The sequence below is a fragment of the Hipposideros armiger genome, unplaced genomic scaffold, assembly GCF_001890085.2.
Source record: "Hipposideros armiger isolate ML-2016 unplaced genomic scaffold, ASM189008v1 scaffold_34, whole genome shotgun sequence".
NCBI lineage: Eukaryota > Metazoa > Chordata > Mammalia > Chiroptera > Hipposideridae > Hipposideros > Hipposideros armiger.
The window spans coordinates 1,944,270-1,957,888 of record NW_017731384.1 but is presented as its reverse complement, the minus strand read 5'-3'; the positions used below and the strand labels follow the sequence as shown (position 1 = coordinate 1,957,888).

General features: G+C 46.3%; 1 protein-coding gene across 2 annotated transcripts in view; it reads right to left on the bottom strand.

Annotated features, from left to right (window-relative positions):
• Positions 1 to 2,893: 2,893 nt before the first annotated feature.
• The window catches only part of DCAF7 (DDB1 and CUL4 associated factor 7), a 30,238-nt gene continuing 19,512 nt past the window's right edge, over positions 2,894 to 13,619 (bottom strand). Inside the window, exons 5-8 of one of the 2 annotated variants that reach the window (XR_002123434.1) lie at positions 10,734 to 10,943; positions 9,600 to 9,717; positions 7,677 to 7,913; positions 2,894 to 3,141 (exon numbers count right to left, since the gene is read on the bottom strand). Coding sequence is in view for 1 of the 2 variants with exons in the window: in XM_019637783.1 (XP_019493328.1) it covers positions 7,741 to 7,913; positions 9,600 to 9,717; positions 10,734 to 10,943 (501 nt within the window). In the remaining variant the exon portion in view is untranslated. Of the gene's footprint in view, positions 7,914 to 9,599; positions 9,718 to 10,733; positions 10,944 to 13,619 lie in introns of both variants that reach the window. The other variant, XM_019637783.1, reaches the window with a different exon arrangement.

Below are 13,619 nucleotides of genomic sequence, written 5' to 3'. Positions count from 1 at the left end.
AGATGCTGAACAACAGCTCAACCTGGAGCTGGGCTGCTGTGAGTCGCTCGCGACGGTGTAGGCTGCAGCCCCTGCTACAGTGGATTGCCATGGGCTACCGTGTGTAGCCAGCAGCCAGCTTGAGCGGCCCTCAAGCTGCAGTGAGCGGCTGTCCAGAGGCCGGCGACTGCTCTGCCTTATCCGGGAAGAGCGCAATGATGGTGCCAGCTTGGGCCAGTGAAGCAACGTCCTCCACAGCTGGGGTGAAGAGCAAAAGGACAGCAACTTGTCTGTTCCCCTTCCCCCGATTCCCCAGCGCTGTTCCCCTCCCCCAATTCCCCAATTAAAAAAAAAATCTTTAAAAAAAATAAAGGATGAACATTAGCTTTGGACTGAAAAGCAGACCCAGGGTTTGGTTTCCTTGGAAACTACAGTGTTTGTGTTCAGAAGCCCCTGCTCTGATGCTGTACAACTGGCTGGAAATCAAGGCCACTTCTGTCAAAATGATTTCGATTCTCCAGGCAAGACTGTAGGGGTTCATTCTTACTGATATAATTTCAAACAGCAAACTTTCTGATAGTCTATGATTTTAGAGAACAAAGTTTCTCAGTGAATTCAAAAAAAGTCACTCAGAGGAGGAAATTGTTATGACACTTGAAGTTGTAGTGTGCGCTTCGGAGAAATATTTCCTGTTAACTTTTGCAGCTGCTTTTATCTGTGTCTGTTTATGTGATGAACTGCAGGGCAGATTTTTTACTTTCTTAGTCTGAGCAAATATTTACCATCTCAAGATAAATTCACAGGTGACTGAACAATCTCTAGAGGCCTGGTTGTCAGGATCACTGAAGTCATTAACTAACAAAGAGCTTGAATGTTAAAGACTGGCTGAAGGAATCATTCTGTCAGGTTTGAGTATGTGTTGTCCATACCAACAGCTCTCATCGAATAAGATGACATTTGTTGTTAGTCCAGATACTTTGCTAACTTGATATAGTATGGCAGAAGCATTACTATGTATTCACCACTTTATTTTCTCATCCTACGCACTTGGGAAGATCAGATTTCTTGACCTTCCTTGCAATTAGGTTGGAATCACATGACTAAATTCGGCAGATATTGGCAGAAATAAGTACTTCCAGGCCTATCCTGAAAAACTTACCTCCCATCCTCCAAAGTGACCTTGGAGGCCACATGTTCTGGATGACATAGCTACAAATGGAGGAGGGCTGACCAACCTCCAAAGGACTTCATGTAAACAAAAACCCAAACCTTTGTTGTGTTCAATCTCTGAGATTTGGGGATTTGTTACTGCATAGCCCAGTCTATTGAGATGAATACAGTATTAACTCTCCCAGCTTTCTCCTTAAAAACCAAAGTGCAGGAATCATGTATTTCCCATAAAATATACGCGGTCAGACTACACAGCAGTTTTAAGAGTCAGCAGATGCTCCTTTTGCCACATAAAACTTAAATCCTCAGAGTACACTTCTCTTCACAGACCCACTGCCACTTCCAGCTCCAGGTCTTCCAACACCATGGCAGGTACTTACTAAATCCTGGCTCACTGAACCAGTTTACTTCTCTTCCCTTGAAATGGCCCAATACAAACAAAGAATGACAATAAAAATAAATGAGGGGAGTATTCATCCAGGTCTCACAGCACTGGAATAACAGTGGGAACAGGAAGTCTTTCTCCATCCTATCACGGTGGGGCATAGGCTTGGGAAACTGGCTTGGACTTGGAAACTCTCATCATCACATCAGAGCCCGGTGTCCAAACCCACATGATTTGGGAGTTACCATTTCTTTGTCAACCTTTACAGACAATAGATTACTGAATCCTGATTATCCGGTCTCTTAGTTCTTTAGTTGTACCCTGTTCTCCTTCCCTGCTGCTCTTTAGTTCAGGCTTTCCTCCCTCCCTCACTTTGACTATTATGTAAATTGACTCTCTGTCTCAACCCCCATTCAGGGGCACTTCCTTCACTGCTTCCTAAACTAAAATTCTGAGCATAACTTCTCTCTGTGTAAAATTTCCAACTTCTTGTATAGGAGTAAGGTCTCAGCTTTCTGCAAAGCACAAAAGATTCTGTCTGATCTGGTTCCTGCTTACCTCCCTAGCCACATTTCCCACCATTCTCCCTATAAAACCCCACATCAAGTTGTAATTCTCTGAATATGACCATATTCTCTTGCCTTTAATAGACTGGTACACAAATGTTTTCTCTGCTGTGAATGCCTTTCCTTATTCCCAAAGAGTTCCTACTCAGTCTTCAAAACCCAGTTCAAACATCAGTCTTGTGAAGTTTTCCCTGACCTTCTCTGACTCCCACTCAGTCGTAGGTGCTCACCACCTGCTCAGGGCCAGCAGTAAGCCTGAACACAACACCTCTTATTGCACATCACTGCCAGTATTTATGTGGATGTCTCCTCTGGTAGACTGTGAGCAACTTGAGGTCATGGCCCCTGGCATAGGTTAGGTGCTCTGTGTTTTTTTGTTTTTTTTTAAAGATTTTTTTTATTGGGTAATTGGGGGGATGGGAACAGTGATGGGGAATTGGGGGAAGGGGAACAGACAAGTTGCTGTCCTTTTGTTCTTCAGTCTAGTTGTGGAGGACATTGCTTCACTGGCCCAAGGTGGCACCATCATTGCGCTCTTCCCTGGCGAGGCAGATCAGTCGCCGGCTTCTGGACGGCCGCTCACTGCGGCTGCTGGCCGCTCACGCTGGCTGCTGGCCGCTCACGCTGGCTGCTGGCTACATATGGTAGCCCATGGCAACCCACTGCCACAGGGGCTGCAGCCTACGCCGTCGCCAGCGACTCACGGCAGCCCAGCTTCAGGTTGAGCTGTTGTTCAGCATCTTAGCTGTAGAGGGCAGTGTCACTGGCCCTCATATGTGGGATCCGAACCGGGGCCCTCTGGCATCCCAAGCGAGTTCTTAACAGGTGCTCTGTGTTTTGTTAAAGGTGATAAATCAGGCTGTCAGAAAGTGATGGGCTGGGAGTGAAGTCTAATCCCCCAGCCAGTGTCTCTGGAACATGACCAGAGTGGCAGAATGGGAAGAAATGAATTCATCACAAGAAATTCAGTCAATCTATACATGTTCAAGTTTTATTACAAAGTATGATGGGCAGAAAATACGGTACTTCTTATACAGGAGGCTGAAACAGAATGAAAGGGTGAAAATCAGGTTTAATCTACTCAGAGAGCAAGAAATAAAGTCATAGATATAACACTCCACTTTCAGGCGCCTTTGAAGTAGCCTTCAATGGGGATTTACCATCGTGGTTTCACAACACAGTGTAAAAATTTTATTACAAGCCCTGTATACAATCAGTCCTGTGGAAATATTATTTTAAAAAGAAAAATGGTTACAGTACAGTTCTGTAAGGGGCAGCTTCCTCTCCACCTGACCGTGGGATGCCACAAAACCTACAGTATAAAGAAAAAGTTTAAATATATAATAAGAAAGTCAGTTCAGACACACTAGGCTAAAGGGGACAGATACTGATTGGCTAGAGCTTAACATTTCAGTGAACGAGAAATCTCCATTTTCTACATAGAGGTTTGTACAATCATGCTACAAATTCACACTAGGGGAGGAGGGATGTCACTGACGGGTGTGTGAGTGTCATAAAATACACAGGAACAAAAGCAAATGATTCATACTCAACTCAAGCCAAGTCAAAGCTTTAGCTCAACAAGTTTCATAACATACTGTATACCACAATCAACCCAAGGCGAGAACATTTCTTTTAAATAGCAGATATCACAAGTTCCTATTCACTGGGTTGTCCCAAAGGTGGTACTTATAAGTTTTCCAGCTGTTACACAGACTGCCAACATCTTTCTTCTTGAGTTCATACTTTCATTAGCTTATTTGTTTCTGGTCTGATATACCAGTCCAAGCCTTTTTGGGAAGGCCACTACATGTTTCCATATTTAAAAATAACATCCAGAAAGGAGCCTGAGAGGACCTGGCCCATCTCATGTGGCCGTACATTTGACTTTGACCATTAGCAGCAATGACAACTGTGGGAGAAGATGGTGCAGGTGGGAGAGGTGGGCAAGGCTCTGCAACATGAGACACTTAGCTGGCTCAGCCAGTACAGAAAAGGCGATCGGAGAGCGGGCCCAGGGTTCACAGTGACTGCTCAATTCAGTTTTCCTCTCAGGGAGAACCCAACTGAATGCCAAGCATGACCCTCTTACCTCATCCTGGAATGCAGAGAGAAAAGGGGCGAGTCTGTTTTGAGGCTTCTACTTCAATGGTCTCCCTCACCCTCACCCAAAGACAGGCAGTTGAATGAGCTGCTATATTCTCAAAATGGGAAAGGTGGAGAGATGGCACTGGACTGGTCCTCCCATGTCTGGAAAACCCTGCAGCAACTACATGTTCTTACAGCCTAGGAATTTAAAGGCCCGGGTTGCAGCAGGGAGAAAGTTGTACAATGGGAAGGGAGTGAGAAAAGAGGGAAAGAAAAGTGTATGGGGAATGACGGAGTCAGCATGACAATTTACAACCTCTGCTTCTGCTCTCTACAAACCTACAACCAAGGACAGCATTGGTCTGGAACGATCACAGGACTCCCAAGACCTGAAGATTTCTACCACTAAACATCACCTATGGCTGCATTGCTACAGGGAGAGGCTCCTCTGCCATGAGCTGTCATCTTGTCCCTTTAGTTACCCAGTGTCACAGATACTTGATGAATAGTCCAGGAAGGCTGACGCAGGCCAAGGGCACAGTCAGAATACTTCCCCACCTCAGGCCTTTACTAATATTTTCTCCTTTGAGCTAAAGAAACAGTTACCATTGATTTTCTCCCACATCCTAAATCTCCTATAATTTCTTTCACAACTATCATCAAAACCTTGTAGGAGTCTCAATTGTTTCTGTTTCTTCCCAAATCTTAACCAGCTCTCTGAGAGTTGACCCTCGTTCTGATAAGAAATTCTCACCTAGTTACCAAATATCTTCCCCCTTGAAACCCTTATCTTGCAGCCCCAACCTTCTCTGGAAGGAGAGGGTTCCAACTTTCCACAGTGTGAACATTCAAGCTCTCTGATGGGAACCTGAGGCCTAACTGATTCAGCACCTTTGTCCCTTTCCCCTCAGAGCAGACAAGGAAAACAAAGGCAGCTTCAGCTCAGGGGGCCAAGAGCAAGTCAAAGAGCCACCGGCAGCTGAGCCAGAGCCCATGGTGCTTCTATGGGCTCCCAGTGAAGTCCGGCAGCTGCTCGTCTCACACTCGGGAGGGCAGGTCCAGAACCTCCCACCCATGCTTTCTGGCTGTCAATTTGAGAACTTAAACACATTAAACAGACACTTGCTCTTCAAACTACAACAGGCCTCTGCTTCCTGAGACTACAGAAATCCCCTCCGCAGCCACGAGGCCATCTGGACTGTGGCAATAAAGAGGGTAAGAGCAGGGACTTCCAAATACCAGCATCCTAGCAACCGTGAATGTTTGTGTTTGCTCAGGGAGACTGGGAGTCTCTCACCTGGGCCCCAGGTGGGATGTCAGGAGGAAGAGGAAGAGGAGGGCAAGGGAAAACAAAACAATCAAAAGTAGTTGGTTTCCAGAGCAAATAGCGACTTTACTCAAATATATTCTAACTACCATTTACGAATTGTTTTTCTCTCCAGGTTGTCGAGTGCCAGTTGACAAATCTCATCATTCAGACCCCATTTAAGTACAGATCAGGAAAGGAATCTTAACTCAGAGCTCAGTCCCAGGAGGACCAACTCCCTCTTCCACTCTGACCTCCATTTCAGACCCTTTTCCACAGGAAGGAACTGACAGCCTCCTACAGCAATCAATTTAGACTTGCTACCCTTGAGATGCTACCCTTGAGAGAAGGACCCTGGAATCATCCAACACAATTACAAGCAGAGGAAGTTCACTTTACATCTCCAAATGACACTGCACGCATCTGGTGGTAAATGCAGGAGAGTAAACCTCAAGCATGTGGCCAGCCAAAGAGCCCCCAAATCAGAAAAAAAAAAGTAAAAAAGTAGAAAGGGAAATACCCTGACTAAAAAAAGAGCCATTTTCTTTGGGACGAGCCCCTGTGTAGTAAAGCAGAGCTGTGACTCTGGGGATACAAACACATCTGCTTCTGAAAAGGAACACTCAACCAAGCGAGTTTGAGGGCTCGGAAGAACAAAGCTGTTTCTTTTCTCAAGAGCAGATGAGAGCCGAAGTGGACAAAACCATTGGCCTTAAGCTCTGCTACTCTCCTACTCTCAGATTCGTACCTCCGGGGGTCTCAGAAACCTTTGGGCACTTGGCAGAGCATAATGAACCAAGCAAACTCCCATCTGAGCATGTTCCAAACTCAGCCTGCCCAAGGATTCATCCACCGCCAGAGTAACACACAAGCCCTCTCCATAGGACTCATTCACGTAACGGAAACAGACAGCTGCAGCCTACAAGTCCAATACCGCTCAGAACCTAAAGTGGGTGTGGGCCAGTTGACAGGTATACGCAGAGCTCTTACCTGGCTGACCTTGGGGTCTCTGATTCTTTCGTAGCTATCTATTTACTTGATGGCCTGGAGTCATCATGGCCTACAGTCCCTCCCTTACAAGAATTGACAGTCTCTCCCACTCCTTTTAAAGGAGATCTTGTTCAGGGCTAGACACACAGGTTGTGGGCCTCGCAAGGAGTCTCTCACCTCAGCGCACTCAATCCAAAGAGTGGCTGATATACCACCAGTCACAGTAAACTAAACAAATAGAGACACTGAAGTTTGGCTTATGGATCATTCTTACCTATCATTCAAGACATGAAAAGAGAATAGCCTGGGGCTTATATTTGGAGGGAAAAATAGGTTCTGAAACTATGTACTGGAAATATGCTCTAAGCTCAGCTTTCCTGAAACTATTCCCCTCAAGTCAGGTACCGCAATCAGCCCATCTATCTCAGCTCTAGCACGTTCCCAGTAGGTCCCTGTGGGGTTGGACAGAAGTACTTCAGGGAGTAACAGAAGGCTTCACACGTCTATTCGGGAGCCCAGAACGCCCTTGCGAAGAGCCAGGCTGAGAAAAGGTATGAGAGCTGGCCAACTTCAGAGCACCACGGTGGTCTGGAGCTCCCGGTCAGGTACTTTCTGCTCAGGCAGGAATTCAAGGCAAACTGCTCACGGGTTCAAGGGCCCAGTGCCAGGTCTGGGTACCGAGGGAAGAGAGGAAGGTGCTAACGGGGAGGACTATGAAACAAAGGAGGCCAGGGAGTAAAATTCTTCTCATAAAAAACTTAGCCTGATAGATAAAAAATATACAAAGTTGAAAGTTGTTACAGACGTCAATAAGAGGAAAGACAACTTCAAATTGGTATTTGTTCCCATTTAAGTGCTAACATGGACATGGATATAGGTTGCTGCCTTGGGCAGCAGACAGACAGACACATCTGGAGCAGATGAATACAAACACAGCCAGTGCCTGTAATGCTCATTAACACAATGGCTGACAAACAAATATACAGAAATTTTTAATTGAGGAACCAAAGGAGAAGAGAAAAGGACAGAAAATTTTAAAACTCAGCCCTAGGCTGAGGAGGCGCCACACAGCCCTGAGTCGGGCACAGAGAATGATGGGGTGACTGGCCAGGACTCCTAGAGCAGCTTCTGGTAACAGTGGGTGCAAAGCAATGAAAGACATACTGGCCACCGGAAACATGTTTCTTCTTACTTTGGGGTGGGGCAGAGGCGGGGAACATACAAGCCCCTGCCTCGTGGGCATGGTGCCACCAACGTTACACTCTGAGTATCTCCAGGCAGTTGTTGTAGCAGATGGCAATCCAGTCGGGCTGAGTCGATGCCCACTGCACGTTGTTGATCTCTCCTTCTGCTGTGTAGGCCAGGATAGGGTCCTCAATGGCCCGGGGCATTTGCTGGATGTCCCAGATGAGAGCCTGATGGTCATCCGCTAGGGACCGAGAAAGCCAGCAAGCAAGGTCACACTTGGGCAATGAGGCTAATGATCCCTGTATTTGGTGGCGGTGGTGGTAATGGTCACAGTTTAAAAAGCATTGGCTCATCAGAACCCCATGGAGGGAGATTTTATTTTAAGCCCCCATTGATATATGAGGAAACTGAGATTCAGAAATGTTAAGGTACTTGGCCCAAACCACACAGCTGTGCAGCCAGTGGGTGGCAGAGCCAGGACTCAAAGCGAGGCCTCTGACTGTCCCAGGGTTCCATTCACTGCAGCACAGCTAGGATAGAACGAGACTTAGATGGATAGCTCTCATCTTAAATGGGCAGGCATCAGGAAAGGACGACGGGATGGGAAAAAGATGATCCCCAAATGTCATTTTCAGCTACTTAAAGTACTTGAGTGATTCAAGATCCCTCTCTGATGGTTCAATTTAATGGAATTTTTTCCCATTTTATGGACAGTTACACTTAAATGAGGTGTTCTATAGAGAATGAGATAAAGTGCTACTGGACATGTGTTATTAAAGACAATTTTCCCAATAAAAGGGCCCTGGGAAACACCAGGAAGAAGGTAATCACCTTAAATAAATATCGGGGATGCCAAAAAATGTATACACATGATTTGTATTCATCTTTTGTTGTCGGTATATATTATTACAATTTTAATACAGTTTTTTCCTTTCTTAAAATGTGTATACATTTTTTGGGCACCCTCTGTATATAAAGCACATGAGAAACAACTAGAAGAAAATATATTAAAATGAGAACAGTGGTACTATGAGGATGGCAAGATTATGAGTTAGGTTTATTTTTCTTTAGTTCCTAAGTAATCTGTAATGTGATCATATTAATCAAAATAATAAATTCCTAATTTAAGAGAGAAAAAAAAGGGCAAGGACCTTTAATAATATCAGCGTCCCATAATCTGCCCATCCTGATACGAAAGCCTGTCTCTGATACACAGGGGATCTGAAAAAAATTAAACTCTAATTGGCCAGGTTCACGTGGGCAACACTTGCCTCCTGCCAAGGTCATATAACCTGGGCAAGGTGGGAGATGCCCTTCTGGTAACAATTTGTGTCAAGACGTGGGGAACTGTTTTAAACATTCAGCAACCCTAAAGTGCTACGTTCCTTTTTCTCAATGCTCAGCCAAGCACACCCTTCAGCAACAGCTCCTTCAACTGAAAGGAATCAAGACAGGTGTAATGCACACAGCAGCTGTGAGCCAGGCAGAGGCAGTGCCAGGAGCAGACAATGGGCTTCTGCTAGGGATGCTGCTCCTATTCCCCACAAACAATGGACGACGCCTTCTTGGCAGCCCCCAAAATTCTTTTATACCTAAGAGAGATTGCCCCTGTTCTTCACATTCCTGGATCTGAGTTCTCTGTGTCAGCCTGGATTTCAGGGGGACAGTATGAGACTCTAGAATACAACTGACACATGACGTAAACACTCTATAGAAGATGCTGTGATATCACTGAAGGTATAAGATTACCTGGAAATTTGGACTGCTTCGATTTCACAAGTGTAGGGAGGCTCTCAATTGAGTTACTTTGTGTAAACTATCTCTTAAACTATCCTTGGAAAATAGTAAGGATTACAATTGTAAGGAGACGAGGAAGATCGCCTTCTCTCTCCCTCCCCATGCTGCCCCCTTCCCCCACCATGCTTACCTGCAGTACAGATGTGGCAGGATGAATGTGGGGCCCAAGCAATGCCATTGACACATGCTCGGTGGTTGTTTAACCTTGCAACAGGTGTACAGGGAACTCGAACATCCAGAATCACTACCTGCAGAAGTAACAAGTAAAAGGCCCAGGAACTTCAGGGTGCGACAAACCAAAGACACACTACACAAGGAAAAACTTTTTTTAAAACATTAACTCCTTCATTTGTAGATTTAAAGACTATTAGATACAGAGGGTCTGTGTCCCAAAAGTAGCTACTGGATTGAGGAAAAAGAAAACCAAGACGACACAGATAGTTTACAGTCTGTATCAAAAGCAACACAGGGTCTTTAGATGGATAAGGAAGAGAAGATGCGTGACTAGGTAATATGAATTTGGATAACGCACCAAGTCCTGTTAGGTGCATGTGCTAAGATTCTGTGCACGCTCAGCGGGTCACAATGAGAGTGCCCCTGCCCTCCAAGCAGGGTTGGGAATGTAAGGAGTCAAGGCGCTGTCTTCCCCTAAACAAAGTTAATCACTGCATCATCTCTACCAACAATTTACTGCTTTTATCAAGTACCAGGCTACAGAGAGCTGCCATTTCCATGTCTTTATGCTAAAGCTGGAAGAATCTGTCCTGACTACAGAAGAGGAAAACTGCCTGTTTCTTTACTCAGCACCATAAGCATGTACGATTTGGTTTACTTTTTAAAAAAATTTTTGTAAGAGTTTTTTTGAGCCCAGCTTACAACACATGCCAGGGAACAAGATCACAAATGATCTCTGGTTTACTTTTTAGATATTGCTTTTCTTGGCTCCGACGTCAACTCTCTAAGCATTAAAAGTTCTTAACACACTGTCCTTGGTTTTCTCAATCTCAGCACTATTGACATTTTGGGTCAGATAATTCTTTCTCGTGGGGAGCTGTCCTGTGCATTGTAGGATGTTTAACAGCATCCCTGGCCTCAGCCCATAGATGCCAGTAGCACTGCCTCCTCCCTGAGTTGGGATAACCAAAACTGTCTTCAAAAACCCACTGGGGAGAAAAGTGCCACCAGTTGAGAACCACTGTTCCAGATACACTAAGCAGTACTAGAGTTGGGTGGCAGGGCCTTCAGCCTGAGGTCAGGTGCTCACCTCCATTCCATCCATGGCCATGGTGGCCAGATAGTTAGGGTCCTGCTTGTTCCAGCAGAGGCGAAGCAGTGGGTGATGCTGTGGGTCTTCATAAATGATGGTGCTGTGCTCTAGATGGCGGAGGTCAAACATCCGCACTGAGCCATCAGCGCCGACAGAGGCAAACATGTCCCTGCCACCCCCAGCTCGGCTAAATGCGATGTCATAGACCTGTTGGTGAACAAGACACTTCAGTCAGACTCTGATCCATTACCTCCTTTTCCTATAGCAGAGAACTCTGCTCTCCCTAGTTCATCTAAACCCCTGCTCATGACACAGAAGGAGGTAAATAAAGCCAAACAGTGTCTGAGAGTCTGGAACCCGAGAGCTATAACATCAATGACATTCCAAAGAGTGAAGATCACCCTGCTATAGAAATTGGCTGGCTTCTTCCCACATTCCTGCTTTTCAAGTCTTCTTCCTCCAACCCCTGTAATGAAACAAAGAACACATACCCTGCTGACTAACAGAGCATGAGTAACTCTGAGCAAGTCTTCTGTATGCTTGGACAGGGTCGGCGGAAGCTAGAGCCAGTGGCTGTCTTCTGCCACCATACAAGACTGAGACATTTATTTCCTGGGCTTTTGCGGCTTTCATTTGTGTGCGATCAGAGACAGATGCAAGACCATATTAAGGCCAAGATCATTGATTTAAGAGGTGGAAGCAGCGCCCCTGTGGCCACTTAACAGCAGCCAAGCTGGTTCTGCCGTGAAAGCTGGACCTGATACTCATTCGCAAGAAAAAGGTAACAGCAGTTTTGAAGCGTGGGAGGCTCAGGTGTTCCTACATTCACAAAGAGGCTTAGGATCACTCTCTTGTCCTAGGACATGCTCTGTTTCTTCTCCTAGTTGGTCTGTATTCATAAGTGAGTCAATTTAGGTTCTGAGTCATTGTTTTCTGAATTTATTACTTGCTACAAACCGACTGCACACCAATATCTATGAGAAAACAGAGGCAGGGAGCTTCAGAGGAAGAAAGGGACGGAGACAGACAAGCAGAGACAGAGAGACACAAACTGAAAAAGAAAAACAAAGGACAGGAAAACAAAACCCATCTTCTGGGCTCAAGATTAATAACAGCTGACTTCTGGAGAGACATGAATGGAATCGCTCACTAAATACCTTCTTGAGGTTCGGCCTACTAAGAGACACTGCCAAAGGAGCATCTATTTCTAGTCAACCTCATAAATTCCTTTTTCTCTGGCTGACTATGCAGAAACTACACTTCTCTTTCTATGGTAGGAATTAGAAATGGTTCAAAAGGGAACTGGGTGGGTCCCCACAAGGAGGCCCAGCAGTCCAAGGCTCTGTCCAGCGTTGTCCAGCTGTGTGAGGGAGGGGGCGTGTTTATCAATACGAGCAGCCCATGGGGCCAGCTGTCAGTAACTCCCAGGAACCGGGGCATCACAGCGGCATCACTGAGTGAGGAGGTGCCGTGAGCAGTGTGGCTGAGTGTGTAAAGCTCTCTCAATTTTAACTGACTGCTCCTTCATCGGGGCTCCACCAGTATATTTCATCATAAACCAGGAGAAGGTGAAAACCCCCAGATATATGCTTCCCTCCTCCACACCAACCTGCCAGGCAGCAGTGAGAGCCTCCAAACAAGTCTTCACCTTGACAGAGAGGTAGACTGAGAAAAATCAAAGGTGCTAGGAGCTATCACTATTTCTCTCAGAGCAACTGTCCTCAGGTTCATTTCTTCAAGGCCAGGGCCTGTTTGTTGTTAAAATCCATTCCTGGCCCTTCCCTCTGGTAGGGAGAAGCTAAAGTATTTCTCCTTCCCTTCCTCTGCTCCCTGAAGCATCTCTGGCAATGGCTGTGTCCCCTCCATGGTTCTAGCTTTTGCCACATAAACTCAGCCCTGGGCTCCAGTCACCCTGCCTCCTTCCTTGACCCTTCTGGCCGATAGGCAACACAGCTTCCTGGTGCTCCCGTTCTCTAGATAACCTAACAGCTGCTAGTGTGGCCTCTCAGCTTCTTCATCATCTGTGTAAGCAATCCCCCGGGTTAAATCCCCTCGATTTACATACTTAGAGTAGTTCTGGTTTTCTGCACTAGACCCTGACAGAGAACAGCAGGCTCAATTGTCACATAACTAAAATGTAGCAACCTGTTCAACTCGATGCCAAGAGGGTTTCCAGAAGTTCCTTACTGGTCCCCTCTGCAGGACAAACTCTTCCTTTGCCCCCTGGTTCAGCAGCAGACAAGTCCAGCAGTCTTGTAACAGATCTTACCCTTAGGAGCACAGAAAGCCAAAGAACAACCCCTTACCAAGAATGATAACCTGGTCACCAACTTTCCATTCTGTGGACAAGCTCAAGTTTCTGACCTAAGGTCAAGGCACCCTTTTTATCTGTACAGGTATTAATACTCCTCACTGTGCAGGGTAAAGTAGGAGAGACAAAGAAACACTATCCACCGGAAATCAGAGTGCCAGGAGCATGCAGAGGCTCTGGGAGGAAAAGGTTTATGACCAGTTTCCAACATCACTCAGAAGAACGCTTTGATTAAAACATTCACAAGGGCCGGCCGAGTGGCTCATTGGTTAAGAGCTGGCTTGGGACGCCAGAGGGCCCGGTTCAGATCCCACATATGAGGGCCAGTGACACCGTCCTTACAGCTAAGACGCTGAACAACAGCTCAACCTGGAGCTGGGCTGCCGTGAGTTGCCAGCAACGGTGTAGGCTGCAGCCCCTGCTGCAGTGGGTTGCCATGGGCTACCGTGTGTAGCCAGCAGCCAGTGTGAGCAGCCAGCAGCCGCAGTGAGCGGCAGTCCAGAAGCTGGCAACTGATCTTCCTCGCCCGGGAAGAGCGCAATGATGGTGCCAACTTGGGCCAGTGAAGCAAC